The sequence below is a fragment of the Papio anubis genome, chromosome 19 (assembly GCF_008728515.1).
Source record: "Papio anubis isolate 15944 chromosome 19, Panubis1.0, whole genome shotgun sequence".
NCBI classification, from domain to species: Eukaryota; Metazoa; Chordata; class Mammalia; order Primates; family Cercopithecidae; genus Papio; species Papio anubis.
In genome coordinates, this window is record NC_044994.1 from 10,136,941 (window position 1) to 10,159,186 (window position 22,246).

Below are 22,246 nucleotides of genomic sequence, written 5' to 3' on the forward strand. Positions count from 1 at the left end.
TCACTTTGATTTAGTGGTATTTTGGTAATATGTTTGCTTATTTGTTATTTCAGGTAGAAGAAACCGAGGCATATCATGCTAAGTTGAATGAAGACCATCTTCTCCATGCTCCTGAGTTTATCATTAAACCTCGCTCCCACACGGTGTGGGAGAAGGAGAATGTAAAATTGCACTGCTCCATAGCAGGCTGGCCAGAACCTCGTGTCACGTGGTATGTTATCTTTATGAAAACTAACAGAATTCATTACACAAAGTTAAGTTCACCTCTAGTGAAACACACAGAACAACCATATGCAAGAGTCAGTGAAGACATCTGTAAGATTGTATAGGTTTCCAAAGAGTGAAGAAGGGTATTGAGATGAATTTGTATGTGTGGGAAGAAAAAACATTCTTGTGTGTATATGCTACATGATAATACTCTATAATCCTATTATGCAAATGGGTCTTTATTTTATATGAAGTATTGCATTTTAGTCAACATATATACTTACCAAACATATGTCTATAACTGCTATGGATGATAAAAGTTAGGTAAAAATTAGCTTCCATCAATGAACTTCACACAGCAGGGCAGGATTTTGTGATTGGAAGCAATGCTGCCTTTTACAAAGTAACTAAAACTCCCATCTCTACCCCTCGTATGAGCTAAGGCCTGAATGTGCCTGCCTTCCTTCCTTCTTTCCTCCCTCCCTCCCTCCCTCCCTCCCTCCCTCCCTCCCTTCCTTCCTTCCTTCCTTCCTTCCTTCCTTCCTTCCTTCCTTCCTTCCTTCCTTCCTTCCTTTCTTTCTCTCTCTTTCTTTCTTTCTCTCTTTCTTTCTTTTTCCTTTCTCTCTCTTTCTTTCTTTTCCTTTCCTTCTCTTCCTTTCTTTCTTCTTTCTCTCTTTTCTTTCTCTTTCTTTCTTTTTTCTTTCTCCTTCCTTTCCTTCCTTCCTTCCTTCCTCTTTCTCTCTTTCTTTTCTTTCTTTCTTCCTTTCTTTTTTAATTAATTTATTTTTTTACCAGAGAGCATAAGCAAGTTGCATCAATGTGTTTTCTGACACCAAACAAAAGAAAGAATTGGATGCCAGATACTACCCAACAGCGGGCAGGAGATACTTTCTTTCCGTAAGGAATAAGCACTCTTTCTCCTTCCATAATATATCCTATTGCAATTGTCAGTGGCTTTGTGATCCTTAAACTGAGAACTTTCCTGTCACATGTCACAAATATCTGCCATAGAGAGCAGAAGTATGAAAATAATTGAGCCAATTAAAAAAGATATTTCAGTTTTACTCTCTGGTGCAGGTATTTGCATGCTTTTTTCTTATCTTCAGGACTGGTGATAAATGCACCTTAGGTTGCAATATAAACACTACATGAATGTCACTGTCACCCAGAGTGTCTGCCTCCTTCTCCTTTCTTTTCTATTATTTCTAATGTTGATCAGATGCCTGCATAGCACTGTGGAGGTAGCACACTTATTTCTCTAAGGTTATTCTTTTTTTTTTTTTTTTGAGACAGAGTCCCGCTTTGTCACCCAGGCTGGAGTGCAGTGGTGTAATCTTGGCTCACTGCAACCTCCACCTCCTGGGTTCAAGCTGTTCTCCTGCCTCAGTCTCCCAAGTAGCTGGGACTACAGGCGTGCACCACCACACCTGGCTAATTTTTGTATTTTTAATAGAGATGGGGTTTCACCATGTTGGCCAGGCTGGTCTCGAACTCCTGACCTCAGGTGATCTGCCCATCTTGGCCTCCCAAAGTGCTGGGACTACAGGAGTGAGCCACCGTGCCCGACTTCTAAGGTTGTTCTTAAGGAGCACATGGTGAGTTTTTACTTGTAATCTTAATCTGTCTTTGATGATTTTGGATTTACTCACAATTTTTCTATGTATGTAAACTCCTTTCAGGGCTTCTGAATTTGAAAACCAAAGAATAAAAATCAAAACTGGCTATGAATTATCGGGGCAAATAATTTATAGTAAACAAAGATGAGAACTGTGGAAACATATTTCTATAAAAATGAAGTTTAAAAAAATCAATTTACAAGCTTTAAAATAGAAAAGTAAGTTAGCAATCACTCTGCCTTTGCCTGCCCTTCTCTGTGACTATGGAGTTGCACAATTTGGCCTGTCAAAGGGACATTTCTTCTTAAAAAACCAATTACTTCACACCTCAAAAAAAAAAAAAAAAAAAGAAATTCCAAACTTTCCTATAGAAATGCACAAACAATAACAAATTTTCAGCTGCAAGAAATATTAGTAAAAATATTTCTTCTTTCATGAATTAAAATGTATCAATAATAAATGAAGAATTAGAGGCCTTTGTTGAATAAATGTGTTTATTACACAGTATCCTATCTGTGTTTTCCCACTTAAAAAAATTAGAATTAAAGATGATTATCAAAAGGACACAAAGTAGCTTCTGGGAGATAAATATTCAATTCCTAAGCATTTATTTTTTCTGTTAATTACACTGCAGCTTGAATAAAAACCCAGCCACATACACTGATGGTGTTATTAAGCAAAAGCAGTGTGATTTCACATAAGCAGAGCTGAACTTCAGAGATTAGACTCCTCACACTGTGCTCTGTTGATCTGGAGAAAAAATAATAAAAAACAAAAACAAAAAGAATGGAAAGTCTCCAGAAAAATAAGAGATGACCAAACTGTCAACCCTTCAAATTCCAGTTAAATTCAAAAATAGAAATACTGTCCATTTCCAGTTATGCTCACTAACAGAGCTGAGAAGCGGTTGAGTTGAGCCCCAAACCCTTCACAGGTGGCTTTGAAATATTTACATCCTTTACATGTGAAGTTTATGTCCTAGGGGTTCATTTCAAATAAAAGGGAAGACACAGAGACAAGCTTCCTCTCCAGAAGTACTGGATGAGCCTCCTCTGGTCCCTGCACCCCCGTTAGTGCTCTTGCAGCAAACAACTCCCTTGAGCCTCGTGCAAAGCATCAGTCCTAGTGACTCCATTCCTTATCGTACATTCTCCCACGAGGGACAGACCAGAGCATATCACAGATAGTCTCCTTGCCTTGCAAGCTAAGTGAAAAACAAATATTAAAACGAACAACAAGGCTGCAGTGAGCTCTGATCTCACCACTGCATTCCATCCTGGGCAACAGAGCTAAAAAAAAAAAAAAAAAAAAAAAAGAACTGGGAGACAACTAAGAAAATCGTTAACTATACTTCTGAGAGCAAGATTTGCCCTGGGTAAAGCTGAAACTCGGATAATCAGTTAGCAGATAACTGACAACTGGAAATGGCAGTAAACAGGGTCAAGTTCAGGTTTTGTGGGCATGAAGCTGATACAACTCGGAGGGCACTCTTTACAAACTAAATAAATAAATTAGCAGTATAAGCCAGGACATAAGGTCTTGCAGGGATTTGGATAGTGAGAGACCCTGAAACTTAAGCTTCATTTGCTTCAAGGTAAATCCACCTCTGGAAGTTGACTTCCGGATGGGATTAGTATATATTCCTGGGCACGTTTTTAAAAAGTCATTAACTAGGCTGGACGAGCTGGCTCACACCTGTAATCCCAGCACTTTGGGAGGCCGAGGTGGACAGATCACTTGAGGCCAGGATTTGAGACCAGCTTGGCCAACATGTAGAAACCTCGTCTCTACTAAAAATACAAAAATTAGCCAGGTGTGGTGATGCATGCCTGTAATCCCAGCTACTCGAGAGGCTGAGGCAGAAGAATCACTTGAACCCGAGAAGCAGAGGTTGCAGTGAGCCAAGATGACACTACTGCACTCCAGGCTGAGCAACAGAGTGAGACCCTGTCTCAAAAAAAAAAAAAAAAGAAAAGAAAAGAAAAAAAGAAAAGAAAATGAGAAAAAAGTCGTTCACTGGAGTGCTAATTGACTTTGCACCACTGGTACAGAGCATGCAATCTTCAGTAAGCAGCCTTCCCCCTGAAGACCTGGGAATCCGCAACCCAAGCAGGAGCCAAGATTGTTGGTGATGACATTGCTGGCATTTATACCCTTTTGGTATCCAATTGCAGCTTCCTGGGCCTGACACTGAGGAGAAGTACAAAGGGAATATTGAGAATGCCCTTCCTGAATATCAGCAGGTTTATTAAAGGAGTAAATTTGTGATGATGCTTCATATAATCACACTGCCTCCGCTCATAGCAGTTAAGTCCTTAGCCATGTCTTTTAAAGGCACGTGTGCCGGGCCTGGTTCAGGCAAAAGCCTTTCCAAAGAGAGTTTGGCTCCAAGTTTCCACTGGACATCTTTATGTCATGGGAGTTCCTGAGGCCTATGACACAAACACTCAGCAGCCGCTCTCCAACCAATCCCACATTACTAACCAAATCTATTTATGTGGAACCTAAAGGTTACCCAGAGAGCACTGAATGACAGGGCACACACATCCCTCATTAAGGTCAGGTGCAGAGACAGGATGCAATACCGTCCTATTCCCAACTCGCTCTGACAACAGCAGGGAGCCTGTCTAAGCACTGGCCTGAGTAGAAAAGTTAGTTACAGGCCGGCCGCGGTGGCCCACGCCTGTAATCCCAGCACTTTGGGAGGCTGAGTCCGGCAGATCACCTGAGATCGGGACTCTGAGACCAGCCTGACCAACATGGAGAAACCCCGTCTTTACTAAAAATACAAAATTAGCTGGGCACGGTGGCACACGCCTGTAATCCTAGTTACTCGGGAGGCTGAGGCAGGAGAATCACTTGAACCCGGGAGGTGGAGGTTGCGGTGAGCCAAGATCGCGCCACTGCACTGTAGCCCTGGGCAACAAGAGTGAAACTCTGTGTGAGAGAGAGAGAGAGAGAAAGGGAGAAAGGGATAGAGAAAGGGCGAGAGAGAGAGAAAGAAAGGGAAAGAGAGAGAGAGAGAAAGAGAAAGAAAGGAAGGAAGGAAGGAAGGAAGGAAGGAAGGAAGGAAGGAAGGAAGGAAGGAAGGAAAGAGAGAGAGAAAGAAAGAAAGAAAAAAAGAAGGGGAGAGAGAGAGAGACAGGGAGAGGGAGGGAGGGAGGGAGGGAGGAAGGAAGGGAGGGAGGGAGGGAGGGAGGGAGTTATGGAGGATGCTGCTGCGCCCATACCGTGAAGCTGGCCATCCTGCAGGAGGACTCTGTCAACATAGAAGGGAAAATACATATGTAGTGAGAAAAACTAAAGTTTTAAAATTTAATAGGGTACATTTATGTAATAACTTGTATAATAAGAGTCTTTCTGTTTAAAAGGGGCAGAAAAAAGCATTTATGTTTGTGTTTGTTTTATTTGCATAATGAAATTCTGGAAGGATATGTATATGTAAGAACCTAAGAAAAGCTATTGACCCTGAGGGAGAACCTTGTCAAAGGGACAAAAGTGCTAGGAAGGGTTCACCAGGAAGGGTTCACTGTGCACCCTTTATTCTTTCTGGTTCTTGAACCATATAAACGTATCACCTGGTCAAATTTTAAACATTCTGTGAAATAGTGGAGAAGGAAAAAGTTTTCTTTAAAAGGAGAGAATAGTGTTAATTATATACTTTTTAGAGAGCAGGATTCAGCTGGTTTCTGGCCTGAAGCCTGGATTGAATTTGTCAGTGGAAATCTTGACTGTAGCCTGCAGTGAGATCAGGAAAACTCTCTGGAGCAATGTGTTGGTATTAGTGTGTACTTGTCATTCCCTCACTCGGCACTCATCCTTTCATATGTATATGTTGGACACTGGACTCGATCTTCAAGCAAAACATTTACAATACGTGTTTAAAATTCTTCAGTTTCAGCCAGGCGCGGGGGCTCACGCCTATGATCCCAGCACTTTGGGAGGCCGAGTCAGGCAGATCACCTGAGGTCCAGAGTTCGAGACCAGCCTGGCCAACATGGTGAAACTCCATCTCTACTAAAAATACAAAAATTTCTAGTAGATGTGGTGTGTGGTGGCATCTACATTTAGTAGATGTGGTGTGTGGTTTAGTAGATGTGGGTGTGGTGGCAGGCACCTGTAGTCCCAGCTACTCAGGAGGCTGAGGCAGGAGAATCGCTTGAATCTGGGAAGTTGAAGTTGTAGTGAGTGAGATCGCGCCACTGCACTCCAGCCTGGGGGACGGAGCAAGACCCTGTCTCAAAAAAAAAAAAAAAAAATTATTCGGTTTCACCCAAAAGTCATTGTCAAATAGATACTTAAAGAAATTTGTCATTAAGCCCATTATAATAATTCAAAACCTAGGAATAAAATAGTTACGAAGGCAGAGATTTGGAAAACTCTTCTTCTAGTCTCACAAATTATGAGGGTTTGTAAATTTCATAATAGAATCATGCATTGAGTTTATTTTCAATATTAGAATTATTCATCACATATTCAAATTTAGCAGTTACTACCATATTATCATAGGAAAAACACCTATATTTAAAATGGTTAACACAAATTATTTACAGTTTACAACAGTTTTCCAACATAAGGATTTCGAGTTTTATTTTGAATTTTTCTTATTTACTTAATTCCAAAATCTGTCCCAATGGGCTCTCTCTCTCTCTCTCAGATAATTAGTTTTTAAAGTGGGTGTAGAGCGATTTATTCAAAACAGGTTGGAGTCTAAGCAGCAATCTCATTTGTGGTGAGATTCAGTAGGTTAAAGATCATCTTTGGCCAGGCGTGGTGGTTCACGCCTATAATCCCAGCACTTTGGGGGCCAAAACAGGCAGATCACCTGAGGTCAGGAGTTTGAGACCAGCCTGGCCAACATGGTGAAACCCCATGTCTACTAAAAATACAAAAGTAGCTGGGCGTGGTGGTGCGCTCCTATAGTCCCAGCTGCTCGAGAGGCTGAGGCAGGAGAAACGCTTGAACACAGAAGGCAGAGGTTGCAGTGAGCAGAGATCGCGCCACTGCTCTCCAGCCTGGGTGACAGAGTAAGACTCCGTCTCAAAAAAGAGATCATCTTGGTGTGCATTATTTGTGGATAGAAAATAATTTTCGTGAAGGCTTTTGCTTGATCATGCTTTACACTGCCAAGGAGCTTTTACTGTGAGCCCATACTATCAAACTCGGCCCAACATCCAAACTGACATTTGTTGGGGGGAATTGTGTGTTTTATACACATAAAGGAAATGTCACTGGAAAAACTTATAGTATACTGAAAGCTCATTAACAATTTATAGACATTACATAAAAATGATAAGGGAGATGGTATACATCTGTATATTCACAGGGATTTAAGAAAGCTTCTGACACGTAATCCCAGGGTGTGGATTAACCTCCAAAATTAGCCGATGACTACTCAGCTTGGAATTTCATGTTCCAGAAATAACAAGCTGTGACGTGTATACAGAACAGGCCCCAAATCCTTCTTTTCTTCCCTGACTCAAAGCTAAAGACAGCCAGTCTCAAGTGACTCCAAACCTAAATGCCTCACTGGGTGAAATTGTGTGGAGAATAGTATCAAATATCTTTCTGAGTTGATCCTTGCCCACTGCTTTAAATGAAGAATTTCTCACATTGGTATCTGGAGCTCCAGAGAAAAGACTACAAACTGCAGTCAAAGTGATGTGTGGTGTGTGTGCATATTTTGAACCCATTTCTCTTACCATGTGGCGATAATAGAAAAGTCATCAGCTGGGGAAAAGGTATTAAGGTGCTAAATTGAGTAGTAATGGAAGGAAAGGATGGTGAAGCAACTATGGGAGCTGCAAAATAGCCTTCTATTTTATTTTTAAAAATTTATTTTTTACAGTCATGGAGTCACGCCATGTTACCCAGCTGGTCTCAAACTCCTGTCCTCAAACGATCCTCCCGCTTCAGCCTCCCAAAGTTCTGAGATTACAGACATGAACCACCACTCCTGACCTGCAGAATACTTTGTAATGAAAGTTTTATAGAGATACGAGCAATACTTTTGATCAAAAGCCAAACTGAGTGTCACTGAGTCATTTGGTCAAACAGCACATGTCACAGCTTTTGGTATCACAGCGCTTTTCTTAGGCAAAGAGGAACCACTGAAAACCCTCCAGCACAAGAAAGAGCAGAGCCAGAGTGAGCTTCTGAGTCCAGCGTGAAATTACCTAAACCAATTATATAAGAAGAGCATGCCAATTAATATGTTCTACCCTGTCCTTCATCAAAACGGGGAATGCTGGAGACTAGGAGTGGCCAGTAGATTTCTTTTTCCAGGCCATCTCTGATCAGATAGTCCTGTCTGCTCGAGCCGTTTTGAGACAGCTCTCTGAAGCTGCTGGCAGGAAACAGCACTGCATCAACTTGCAGGGTCTTCTGTGTTTGGAGAAGGTTATGTTGCTGCACCTGCCACGCAGCTGCGATTGTTGAGCGAGTCCCACCCTCTCCATTCCACATCTGAGGGAACTCAGACTCAGAGCATCAACTTACTTTCTTCGTGTGCATTTATTTAAAATCATCCAACTTTGGGAGGCTGAGGCAGGGGGATCGCTTGAGCCCAGGAGTTTGAGACCAGCCTGGGCAACATAGTAAGACCTCATCTCTATTCATTTAAAATAAAATCATCCATATCATGACATGTATGTTTGTCAGAACTCTGTTCTCTCAGCCAAAAAAATTATGAAGCTACAATTAATCTATTGCATTACATGATAATTCTGTTCTACCCAATTTAACCAATTCTGAGGGCCTGGTGTTTGCCCATGACTCATTCTTCCTCAGGAGTAGGAATAGAAGTAAATGTGGATCAGACCAGGTGCAGTGGCTCATGCCTGTAATCCTACCATTTTGGGAGGCCGAGGTGGGAGGATTGCTTGAGTCCAGGAGTTTAAGACCAGCGTAGGCAACATAGCGAGAGCCCGTCTCTACAAAAAATAGAAAAAATTAGCTGAACGTGGTAGTGCATACCTGCAGTTCCAGCTACTTAGGAGTCTGAGGTGGGAAGATTGTGTGAGCCTGGGAGGTGGAGGTTGCAGGGAGCTATAATCACACCATTGCACTCCAGCGTGGGAGACAGAGTGAGACCCTGTCTCAAAAACAACAACAAAAAAAAGTAAATGTGGATCAGACACAATCCCCAACCTCAAAGGTTTGGCAACTTAATAGAAGAGACACATATCCAACCATAATTTTGATCAATGTTATATTTAGTAATTTGAAGCAATGAACCCTGATGCAGAGAGGCAGGAACAATTCATATTGTATCATATTTTAGAGAAGAGTTTATTGAAAAAGTTGTGTTTGATCTGAATCTTGAAGGATGAGTTGGTTTTGCTATATGGAGGAGAGTGTTTTTTGTTGTTTTTTTTTTTTAAGTGTAGAAAATGAATAATGTGCTTTAAGTATGTAGGGGTGTATGTGTGTGTGAGAGAGAGAGTTGGGGAAAGGAAGGAGCTGACTGAAGCCAGTATTCTTCCTTTCTCTCCCTTTCTATCATGTTTCCTACTCCCAAACCTCTTTATGATCATGTCCACAAGTCTAAAGAAATGAAATGCAGAGAGAACAATTGGAAAATGGAAGCATCATATGGGTCGGCAGCCAGGCTGCCTGTTCAGATCCCCCCTCTGCTGTTCCTGGCTGTGTGACTGGGCAAGTTCCTGAAACCCTCATGCCTTGGTTTCTTCATCTGGGAAATGAGGTTAAAAACACTATCTCATACCGTGGTTGTGAGAACTGAACTTACCAATGTATGCATAAAGCACTTAGAGCATTGCGTGGCTCATAGTCAATCTCCATGTCAGCTATGTTTATCAGGGTTATTGACGTCATTTGTACATGCAAAGTGGGCTGTCTGAAAGGGAAACAAGTGAAACCCAGTTCCTCTTTTGGGCAGAAAATGGTTTAAGTAGAAAAGCCTGGTCCAGCACCATAGCCACCGGCTACTGAGAACATGAGGAAGTGGTGAAGAATCCAGGCACCACGTACAGACCCGGAAGACAGGGTCCCAGGGAGAGGCCCCTCTGCGTAATCCGCTCTCTGAGGGCTGCGAGGCTTAACCAGATATGGAACAGTCAGAAAAGGGGAGGCTTTCAGCTCTTGTCAGAAGTTTCCTTTCATGATTTGTATTATAAATTCTTCCAAGGCAAGAGCTGTGTTTGTTTATGACATTGAATAAAACACTTAAATATAACGATTGTTCAACACAATGATATTGCAGGCTGGGTGCAGTGGCTCACACCTGTAATCCCAGCACTTTGGGAGGTCGAGGCAGGTGAATCACCTGAGGTCAGGAGTTTGAGACCAGCCTGACCAACATGATGAAACCCCGTCTGTACTAAAAATACAAAAAAACTAGCCGGGCGTGGTGTCCGGTGCCTGTAATCCCAGCTACTGGGGAGGCTGAGGCAGGAGAATCGCTTGAACCTGGGAGGCGGAGGTTGGAGTGAGCCAAGATGATGCCATTGCACTCCAGCCTGGGCAACAAGAGTGAAACTCTGTCTCAAAAAAAAAGAAAAGAAAAAAACAAACAATGATATTGCTTCTAACAACATGCAAGAATGTTAGCAGGAAGAATGTTTTGCTCTCATCCTTCACAGACAGCCAACGATAAAACCCCCAACACAACGCCTTCCTCTCTGTTACATCAACAGTGGTCAACTTTTTCAAAAGCTTATTTATGTATTTATTTGTTTGTTTTATTTATTTATTTTTAAAAAGCTTATTTGTTTTATTTATTTATTTTAAGACAGGGTCTCACCATGTTGCCCAGACTGGAGCGCAGTGGTGCGATCACAGCTCGCTGCAGCCTCAACCTCTCAGGCTCAAGCTATTCTACCACTGTAGCCTCCAGAGTAGTTGGGACTACAGGTTTACACTCAGCTAATTTTTTGTAGTTTTTGTAGATTCAGGGTCTTGCTTGTTGCCCAGGCTGGTCACTAACTCCTGGCCTCAAGTGATTCTCCCACTTCAGCCTCCCAAACTGCTGGAGTTACAGGAATTACATGCATAAGCCACCATGCCTGGCCTAAAACCTTTTTAATTGTAATATAACATGCACACAAAAAACCATTTTCTGCCCAAAGGAGGAACTGGGTTTCACTTGTTTCCCTTTCAGACAACCCACTTTGTTTTTTTTTTTTTTTTTTTTTTTTTTTGCGGTAGAGTCTCACTCTGTCGCCCAGGCTGGAGTGCAGTGGCACAATCTCGGCTCATTGCAACCTCCGCCTCCTGGGTTCAAACAATTCTCGTGCCTGAGCCTCCCGAGTAGCTGGGATTACAGGTGTGTGCCACCACGCCTGGCTAATTTTTTGTATTATTAGTAGAGAGGGTGTTTCGCCATGTTGGCCAGGCTGGTCTCGAACTCCTGACCTCAAGTGATTTGCCTGCCTCGGCTTCCCAAAGACTGCACACTTTTATAAATGAATTGCTTTAGTGAATTTTTGTAGATTGCACACACCCATGTAACTGACACCCAAATCAATAAACATTATTGACATCCAAGAAGCCTCCTTCATGCGTCCCAACACACTACTGATTTCTAGTAGCATTAATTAGTCTTTTTGTTTTTGTATTCTATATAAAAGCAATCATTCTGCTGTGCACTCTTTTGAAACTGGCTTTTTTCAGTAACATTATGTTACATGACATTCAGCCATATTGTTGTGAATAGTCAACATTTTTCATGTAAGTTTATAGAGGAGGGGAAAGCACTTCATCAAGAAGTGTGATTGTATTGCTGGTATACTTCACGTAAGCTAATATTATTTACATTTATTTAATCAATGCTGCTGCTACCCTCAGTGCTCTGTTTACAGGTGTTCCTGCAAGAACAAGAATTGTATGTGTGTGTTTAATCATGAAGTTGTTTACACTTCAGCTTACTTCATTTTGTTTCCGTTCTGTTACAGGTATAAAAACCAGGTGCCAATAAATGTCCATGCAAACCCTGGAAAGTACATTATTGAGAGTCGATATGGAATGCACACTCTGGAGATTAATGCGTAAGAGAACATCAGTGTCCATGTGTCACTCAACATTGCTCAGGGAGGCGTCTCACCCCTGCAGTTAACAGCCCACTCTCCCCACTTCATCCCAATGCTGTGTGATCACAATGAGGGACATTCATATACGGTGCTTCTCTGGGTGCACACCTGAAAGTGATATGTATGACTGATTCTTACCATGCTCACACTACCTCCCAAAGTGATTTTATATTTGTATTTAGTCAAAGATGATGAGAAAAAAACCAATTTGCATATTTTTATTTATCTTTTATATACTTGGGAATTTAGATGTAAGAAAAATATGTTGCATAAAGAGGCTTTTATATTCAGTAATCATTTCAGAGTCCCAAATCAATATCATCATCACATTCTCTTGTTTTTAATAACTAAAGGCCATGGAGATCCAGGCAGGTGGCATTGAATGTGGTCTAAACTTGGAGATAATGTTCTTTCCTTCAGCTTGCCAGGAACCATGGGAAAGTATGTACTCTGTCAATCTGTGTATGTGAAGCAGGCTAGACATTGAGATGTTTGAGCTTAAAGTAAAATCCAAAGCAAAATTTGAAAATGAAGCCTACATCAAAATTCCTAAGTTCCCAAATGTTTATTATGCCTCCCAAGATGATTTTGAAATTCAAACCTAATTAGGTCAATGAAAAAGCTAAACAAGCTCCCACCATTTTCAGTTTAGATAAAATCATGGTGTGCATAAATGTCAAGGTGAAATTTATATTATTTATTCTCAAGAGAAGTATAGCCTTCTCCTCAGATCAGAGGGGTTTGCCAAGTGATGCTAGGACCCTGTGACGTTTGCCAAGCACTGACCCTGACCCAAGGTCAGGTCAGTTCTGCCAGTGGGTGGTTCGGCTGAAGCAGCAGTGAGCTATGTGGTTACTTTCAAAATTAAGTAGTTATGAGAAGGGCAACTGTATTTGCCTTCCTGGGGTTCTATTGATGTCTGTAAAATTTCAGCAACAAAAAAAGTTTACACAAATGAAACTAAATCCTGAGAAACAATGAAGAACACGAGAAACTGGCAATGATAAGACATAAAACAACCTGCTTTGAAAGCTTAGCCTCTTCATCTCTCCATGAGACCATTCTTCTCCCTAATGGTCCGTTTTTATAAGAATTCCAATTTCTGTATTATAACTTGAAAGAACATCCAAATAGTGCTTCTTGTGTTATGCTGTGAGCTGAAACTCCAAGTATGGCCTGAACCTTGGTGGAAATGAAGTGTAAATAACTTAGATGAGCTTTGAAGCCAGAACACATAGACCAACCTGGCTCAGGGAGGTTGCGGGAATCTACACGGAGGGACTGCCTCTTTCTCTTCCCTATTGCCTGGTTGCCCCCAGACTGAAACCCACCACAAGGGCAGGACAGCAGGAAAGTCACACCCTCCAGTGTGCCTCCAGGTAGTTACTTGCTACAAAGGTTACATGCCTGCACATTTTCTCCTCCCAATGCAACTTTAGACAAGTAAGTAGATCACAATGCTGTTCACTCTGTAATTTATGTGCCTAGCACTTGGTTGCCTTTTTTTTGTTTGACATTTTAAATGAACCCAGGCTAGGGTCACAGTGAACTATAGGTGTTCTCCCCAGTCTATGCTGCTGGCAGGAAACCACAGTAGATCACGTGGACTAATATCCCACAGGTAGCTAGATCAGAGACAGTAGCTGTACCGGGAGAACCAAAGAGCCGTGTGTGAGCCACTGATTTGCAGGGGGCTGTGATAGCAAAGAATTCCCTGATAGAACAGCTAGTAATTACAAGGATTGTCACTATGATGGATGTTCATTTCCATCTGTTCTTTCAGATGTGATTTTGAAGATACAGCTCAGTACCGGGCCTCGGCGATGAATGTTAAAGGAGAGCTTTCGGCATATGCTTCGGTTGTGGTAAAGAGTAGGTTTGCTAGATTTGTTTTCTTCAAAGTGTGTGTGTGTGTGTGTTTTAAATTTCTTCCCATTGTTTTAAAATAAATCTATCACACAGCAGTTCACATCCATTTCTGTTTTCTTCTCTAGGGTATAAGGGAGAGTTTGATGAGACTCGCTTCCATGCTGGGGTTTCCACCATGCCCCTCAGCTGTAAGTTTAAAAATTTACCAAGTGTCATTTACTAAGTGTCACCTCTATGTAAAATATGGCATACTAAGCTAGTCCATAATGCTGAAATAAATGCATACTATATATAACATAGTATATGCTAGGTTGGATATAGTAGGTATCTGTGGTTATTTTATTTACTTTTTTAAAAAGATTTTTTGGTTACTGTTCTCTTTCTGAATCGAATTGCTTTGTGCTGGTTTTATGAAAGCCTAGATATGATGGGCTAAAAATGGCAAATGCTTTTACGTCTTTCTGGGTTAAACTGAGAAAGATCATTATACAAACCTGGGCAGAATGACTTCACCAAACACACACACACACACACACACACACGAGTCTGGACTATATCAAAGCACTCTTTCTCACCCTTAAATGTCCAGATGGGCATCACTTCCTTGAGAAAGCAGGTCTGACCCCCACTGCCACCCCTACACCCTACCCAATCAGGGTTAGGTGTCCTGGGTGAGGCCACGGCACCTCATCAGCGTGTCAGTGAGGCTGGACCCTGTTACCCGTTGTGTCAGTCTCCCTCCCTGGTCCATGAGCCACTTGAAGGCAAGGTTGGGCCTGCCACAGAGTGGGTATTCAATAATGAATGAATAAATAAATGCATTAAGTTACAAAGTACAATCTAAAATGAAGTCTAAATGTGATTTCATAAAAACCTATTAAGAATATTCTGATCAGTGGTTATCTGCAAATTTGTGAATGTCAGTCATTTCATTTACATCAGAACTTCTATTTATGAGAAGCAATAAAAGCAAAATCTATGGTTGCTGAAAGAATTATATACTTACAGTGGTCAGACTGAAAAAGGTAGTCAAGCCCTAACTTAGTTTTCAAACATGAAGAAATTAGTGGTAGTTTTGAAAATGGCTGAGATCAGTTTTTCACCTGCCTGGCTAGCTTGAGGTCTGTGGCTGACCTACTCCACTGATTTCATGCAATGGCTTCTCATTTAATATCCCAAGTTGTGATCATTGGTATCAGCCCCATGGGTGACAAGGGATGACTGGTAGAGCAATGGAGAAGCACATCCCAAATCATGTTCTTCTCCTATCTCTTGATTTATGCTGAGATATAATAGTTGGGGCCAGGCGCGGTGTCTCATGCCTGTAATCCCAGCACTTTGCGAGGCCGAGGCGGGCAGATCACCTGAGGTCAGGAGTTCCAGACCAGCCTGGTACAACATCGTGAAACCCTGTCTCTACTAAAAATACAAAAATTGGCCAGGCGTGGTGGTGCGCACCTGTAATCCCAGCTACTCAGGAGGCTGAGACAGGAGAATCTCTTGAACTGGGGAGGCAGAGGTTACAGTGAGCTGAGATCACGTCATTGTACTCCATCCTGGGTAACAGAGCGAGACTCTGTCCCCTCCCCCAAAAAAAAAAAAAAGGAATAGTTGGAAATTCTGAACCTATGACTTGTCTCCCAGTGTCCCCAGGAGTGGCCTACTGATCACTTCACAATCCTCTGAATGTAGCTTGTCCATTTCCACAGCCATATCGTGATCCATGTTTCTCCTTTTCCCCTCTTCTCTGTCAACGCAGGGACTGAAAGTCCAACTCACTCTCACTTCTCTTATTGCTCAGTCTTATAGAGCCTCCTCTCTGATGACCCCTGAATTGAATGCAGTTGTTTCTAACAGAAAACAGAGGGCTCATATTCACGTATTTGGTTACTATTTACTGAGCACCTATTATGTGCTAGCTAGGGGTTTAGTTGCTTGGAATGTTGGTAGATGTCACAGACAAAGCTCTCTGCTCTTTTTTCTAATACTTAACATTTATTGATCAGTTCTGCCAGACAATGTACTAAGACATTTTTGTACACATTGATTCATTTAACGTTTCCCAAAAGCTTATGAAGTAGTCGCGTTTCCATCTGTGCTATGCCGATGAGGAAACAGTTTAGAGAAGACCACACAGAGTGGTAGAATAGGGATGTGTCACTTGGTCTTTTTAATTCTAAACCATTATTTCAAACAAGGAGTCACCAAACATTTTCTGTAAAGGACTAGACTGTAAATATTGTAGACTTTGTGGGCCATTTGGTCTCTGTCACAACCACTCAACTCTGCCTCTGTAACACAAAAGCAGCCCTAACAGTAGGAGAATGAATGAGCATGACTGTGTTCCAAAAAAACCTCCTTTATGAACATTGAGATTTAAACTTCCTATGACTTTTCATGTCACAAAATATTGTGCTTCTTTTTATTATTTTCAACCACTAAAACATGCAAAAACCATTCTTAATGGTTTAAACAAGAGGCATTTCTAGATTTGCCCCACAGACTTGCCAACCCCTGCCCTAAACCATGTTTCCCAGGATAGTGAGTACATGTGATAAAAGATTGAGGACATGACAGCAGAATGATGTGTTGTCTTCTGGTTGTTAAACTGGGATGCCTTCTACTGAACTCCAAAGTTATCGCAGACAGTCCAGTCCAGTCTCAAATACAGAAGAGAACCTAGAAGTTAGGTCCATTTCTAGGAGACCTACTTGCCTTTCCAGCTGGGTCTGGAATGTCTGACAGTAGCCCTCAGCTCTACCCCCTAAGGCAGCTCTGGAACCAGCCCAGCCTCCCAGCACTGTGCAAGATCTGTCAAGTTGTTTCTCTCTCTGGTCTCAATGAACATCAACACATTAAAGTGAGGCAGATGGGAGATGTGCTTCCAAAGAGAAGTTATATCACTGTTAATTAGGGTTACCTGGGAACACACAAAATCAAGACGGTACGATATATTGGCCAAGAGCACAGAAACGGCCAGCTGGTGCAAATCTAGCTCTGCAGGGGAATGTGGTCAGTTATTTTACCTTCCTATGCATCAGTTTCTTCTTCTATAAAATGCAGATATTAGTGGTACTTACCTAATAGCACTATTATGGGGCTTGTGTTAATAGGTATTAAATGCTTGGACCAATACTTGGTCAAAGTTGAACTCAGTAAATGTTAGCTTGCATTTTCAAGTGCAGTGAAAGAAGTCTTAGGAAGAGGGACAAAATATATGAGAAAAGGCCTAAGTTTTGGAATCGAGAAGTTATGAGTGTGAATTTCAATTTCACATATGCTACCTGTGAAATTCTGGCATTAGGTGTGTGTTACTTTTGTGAACTTCCATATCCCCACCTGAAAGAGAGGAAGAAAATAATATCTACGGCATAGAGTTGTTGCAAGGAATTGATGATATGTCAAATGTGAAAGTGTCTGGCATGTAATAACCCATCAATAAATAGTCATTTCTTTCCCAAGTTCTTTCTTTGGTGAAAAGAGGAAATAAAACCTAGGAGAGTTGATTATGCAGGCTGCATTTACTCAATCTATAAATAAGATATTTCTGAGAACAATGTTTTTAAAAGTTAGAATATTTTAAACTTTTCCATTTTCTCCTGTGGACATTTCTTATAATATTTATTACTCAGATCATTAAAGAAAATGAAGCAACTTATTTTAAAACTACATTAAAATTATTTAACTAAAATTATTTTTATTTTTATGGATACATAGTAGTTGTACATATTGATGGGGTACATGTGATATTTTGATACAAACATACAATGTGTAATGATCAAATCACGGTAATTGGAGCATCCATCATCTCAAACATGTCTTATTTCTTTATATTAGGGACATTCTAATTCCACTCTTTCCGTTGTTTGAAAATATGCAATAAATTAACTGTAGTTGCACTATTGTGCTACCACACACTAGATCTTATTCCTTGCATCTAATTGTGTTTTTGTACCCATTAACTAACCCGTCCTTATTCCCCCTTGCACTAAGCTTCCCAGCCTCTGGTAACCATCATTCTACTCTCTATCTCCATGAGTTCAGTTCTTTTTAGCTCTCACATGTGAGTGAGAACACATGATATTGGTTCTTCTGTGCCTGGCTTACTTCCCTTAACATAATGTCCTCTAGATCCATCCATGTTGTTGCAAATGACAGATTTCAATTTTTTTTTTTTTTTTTGCTGAATAACATTCCATTGAGTATAAGTACCACGTTTTCTTCATTCATTCTGCCATGGATGAACACTTAGGTTAATTTCACATCCTGGCCTATTGTGAAAAGGGCTGCAGTAAACATCGGAGTGCAGATGTCTCTGCTGTATACTGATTTCCTTTCTTCAAGATATAAACCCAGCAGTGGGATTGCTGGACTCTATGGTAACTTTTTTAGTTTTTTGAGGAAACTCCATACTGTTCTCCATAGTGGTTGTACTAATTTACATTCCCACCAACAGCTCAAGAGGGTTTCCTTTTCTCCACATCTTTGTCAGCATTATTGCCTGTCTTTTGGATACATTTCAATTGGCGTGAGATGATATCTCATTGCAGTTTTGATTTGCATTTCTCTGATGATTAGTGATGTTGAGCATTTTTCCATATACCAGTTGGCCATTTGTGTGTCTTCTTTTTAGAAATGTTCATTCAGATCTTTTGCTCATTTTTAAATTGGATTACTTGAATTTTTTGCTATTGAGTACTTTGAGCCTCTTGTATATTCTGGTTATCAATCCCTTGTCAGATGAAAAACTCCATTTTTATGAATAATGGATATGGCTATTTTGTCCCAAGAGTACAGGCAGTAGAGTTTAAATTAACTCAACGTCTAAAATTACAAAGTGCATATGTTGCAGCTAAAGATTTAAGTCTAGGTTAAAAGTGGTATTAATTTGCATTTAAGACATTAAACCTGACCCTTTAAATTCTATTCATTACGATAATAAAAATAAGCGTTTAGCTTTTATAACCAATGAAGCAAGAATTTCCATACAAATTATATATGCATATGTTCTAAATACTTCTTATATAGAGTTTCATTTTGACCCAGATAAATCATTTGCTCATATGTTCATTTTTTTTTTTTTTTTTTTTTTTTGCTGTGACTGCTTTCTGCCTGTGCTTATTAAACTGCTTGTGTCTCTTTGATGAAGAAAAAAATTACGGATATTTGTTATTTTTGTACCCAGTTGCTGTGACCCCGTATGGTTATGCATCCAAATTTGAGATCCACTTTGATGACAAATTTGATGTGTCTTTTGGGAGAGAGGGAGAGACAATGAGTCTAGGCTGTCGCGTAGTCATCACTCCTGAAATTAAACATTTCCAGCCAGAGATCCAGTGGTACAGAAATGGTGAGTCTTTACAATGAATGCTCACTTAGGTTCTTATTCGAAGAAGGTTGTAGACCAGATTGCAGATCTGTTTATCAGAGCTGACGGAATCTGGAAGTTAGAAGGGACTACCTTTACACGATTAAAAGATTTTTACATATATAGCAAAGTAGCAACACTTTCATATTTGTGGAGATGATATTTTCCTTTTAGCAAGTAAGATGTGGAAAGAATTATAAAGAATGTATATTATACTGGGCATGGTGGCTCATGCCTGTAATCCCAGCACTTTGGGAGGCTGAGGCGGGTGGATCACCTGAGGTCAGACGTTTTAGACCAGCCTGGCCAACATGACGAAACCCCATCTCTACTATACAAAAATTAGCCAGGGGTGGTGGTGCCCGCCTGTAATCCCAGTTACTCAGGAGGCTGAGGCAGGAGAATCACTTGAACCCAGGAGGCAGAGGTTGCAATGAGTGGAGATGGCGCTATTGTACCTGGGCGACAGAGCGACCGTCTCAAAAAAAAAAAAAAAAAAAAAAGGTATATTCATTTTGTAAGTTAATCCATTTGGTAAAATACCCATCCTCATAGACTTATTTATACCACAAAAATGGTATGTAACTTTAAAAAACATAACCTTATGAAATAATAAAATCCTGATATTATTAATTAACCAGAAGAGTACATTCAGAAAAATTTCAGACTCTGGCACTTTTGTTTTAATGTATTAAAGGCTTTTTATAATTTTGAAATTTTTGATAAGTATATTCTGCATGCAATATATCCAAGTTATACTGATGTCCCCTAAGGACACAAAAATAGATAAAATGATCCTTTTGTTTTACATCATATTATAACAGGCTGGTAAAACAGAAAGAAATTCCTTCCATTGTCAGTTCCTCTGACTCTGGCTTTAAATCACAATTTGATCTCACTTTGCTTCAAACGGGCCTAGAGCCATGATACTTTGGTGTGAGAAAGAAATAAGGATTTAATTAAGCACTTTGGGAGGCGGAGGTGGGCAGATGACCTGAGGTCAGGAGTTTGAGACCAGCCTGGCCAACATGGTGAAACCCTGTCTCTACCAAAAACTACAAAAATTAGCCGGGCGTGGTGGCGCACAACTGTAGTCCCAGCTACTTGGGTGGCTGAGGCAGGGGAATCGCTTGAACTCAGAAGGCAGATGTTGCAGCGAGCCAAGATTGTGCCATTGCACTCCAGCCTGGGTGACAGAGCGGGACTCCATCTCAAAACAAAACAAAATAAAAAACATAAAATAAAATAACAATAAATCTTAGGTCCTAATACACTAAGTTTCCATACTAGAGTATCTCATAGAATAGACCAAGATATAGAAACTGTCTGAAGAGAATAAGGGATTGCCCCAAATCACACAGTCAAATTCTTGCCACAGGAGACCTCCAGACCTGCTGGTGTTTACTCTAAGCCTGGAGATCTTTTCACTACCATGTGCCTCCTTTTATATTGTCTGTATTAGGTCTAATATAGACAAAAAGCCTCATGCGAAAATTTGTACTTTCTCTGACCTGTCTGCCTCCCTTTATGCCTGGGTATTGAAAAAAGCATTGAAATTTAAGAAACTGAATTTGCCCCTACATACATAGTTATCTGCGAGGCCTATGCTAGCTCCTAGCTAATAGAAAATGTGTTGTGGAGAGAGCAATGAGTAAAGCCTAGGGACTTTCATCATCCCTTTTAATTTATCTTAAAGTTTTCACTATGTTTATTTATAGAGAGGATTATATTTTAAAGCTCTTAAAAAACTGTAAAATTCCAGACACATACAGTGGGATACTTGTAAGATTATCATATAATTTTTCTGTTTAATTGTTTTAGAAAATAAATTTTGGAAAAATACAGAAAAATGAAAGAAAAAATAGTTAATGATAATGCTTTGCGGTATTATCCTATAAGGTACTTTATTATTATTATTTGTATTACTATTTATTATTCAAAGTCCATTTTGTTCAGGTAAAAAAACAAAGGCACAGAGAGGTTAAGTAATTTGCCTGAAAGTTACATAATTAGTTAGTGAAAGAGATCAGACTGAGCTGGGCATGGTGGCTCAGGCCTGTGATCCCAGCACTTCGGGAGGCCGAGGTGGGCAGATCACTTGAGGTCTGGAGTTTGAGACCAGCCTGGCCAACCTGGTAAAACCCCATCTCTAGTAAAAAAAAAAGAAAAAAAGAAAAAAAGAAAAAAAAAATTAGCCAGGCGTGGTGGCGCATGCCTGTAATCCCAGCTACTCAGGAGGCTGAGGCATGATAATCGCTTGAACCCAGGAGGCAGAGGTTGCAATGAGCTGAGCTCACACCACTGCACTCTAGCCTGGGTGACAGAGCGAGACGCCACCTCAAATAAAAGTTAAAAAAAAAAAAAAAAGACTTGAGATAGAAAGAGATCAGACTGAAATATAGGTCCTCTTCGGAGCTGACTTTTTGGGCCTGCGTTTAATGCTCTGCTGTCACCCTCTTGAAGTTCGTAATCACTTTATCTTTGACCTTGTGTTTTATACATGGAGTCCAATGGGACTATGGCACATGCACACGATAGGAGGAAATATGGCAATGGCAGTTCAGACCCATGTAGGTGCGGGATCCCGGGCACAGTGAGCAGTGGGTAGTGGACAGTGTGAGCACCAGGCAGCAGGCATGGTCTTCAGGTATGCACATGAGCGCTTGGGGCAGTCTGTGGCACCATGGCATTCCAAGGTGATGGCAGAGACCAGGACCTAGGGCCAGACTGGAATTAGCAATGGTGGTGGCCCCAGCAGCAGCAGCAGCAGTGGTGATGGGTCCCATGGCTGCAGACGAGAGAAGGGGCTCGGCGTGGAGGCAGCATAGGGACACACAGTGTGGGGCCAGCTTGCCCGGCCTTCCCCAGAACTCAGGTCTGTGGGATCTGCACGAATATTAACTCCTGGCATGAGCATGGGGACAGGAACTGCTGGCGATAGGACAGTAAACTTTGTCAGTCAAATATTATAAAATAAAAGTGTACATGTAGACACTGCAATAAAGCACATAAGGCAGTTATTAGAATTCTTCAAGGAGGTTCGAATCTCTGGTTTTGAGGCTTAGAATTAGAAGTTAAATTTAAAGATGGTAGCATTTGATGGAAAAGAACATTTTCATATGAAACTTTGGATGAGC

The 22,246-nt window shown here is 40.9% G+C and overlaps 1 protein-coding gene across 1 annotated transcript in view; it reads left to right on the forward strand.

Annotated features, from left to right (window-relative positions):
• The window catches only part of MYOM1 (myomesin 1), a 145,835-nt gene that overhangs the window by 32,856 nt on the left and 90,733 nt on the right, over positions 1–22,246 (forward strand). Inside the window, 5 exon segments of the mRNA XM_031658726.1 lie at positions 54–211; positions 11,738–11,830; positions 13,656–13,744; positions 13,867–13,929; positions 18,927–19,091. Coding sequence (XP_031514586.1) covers positions 54–211; positions 11,738–11,830; positions 13,656–13,744; positions 13,867–13,929; positions 18,927–19,091 — 568 coding nt within the window.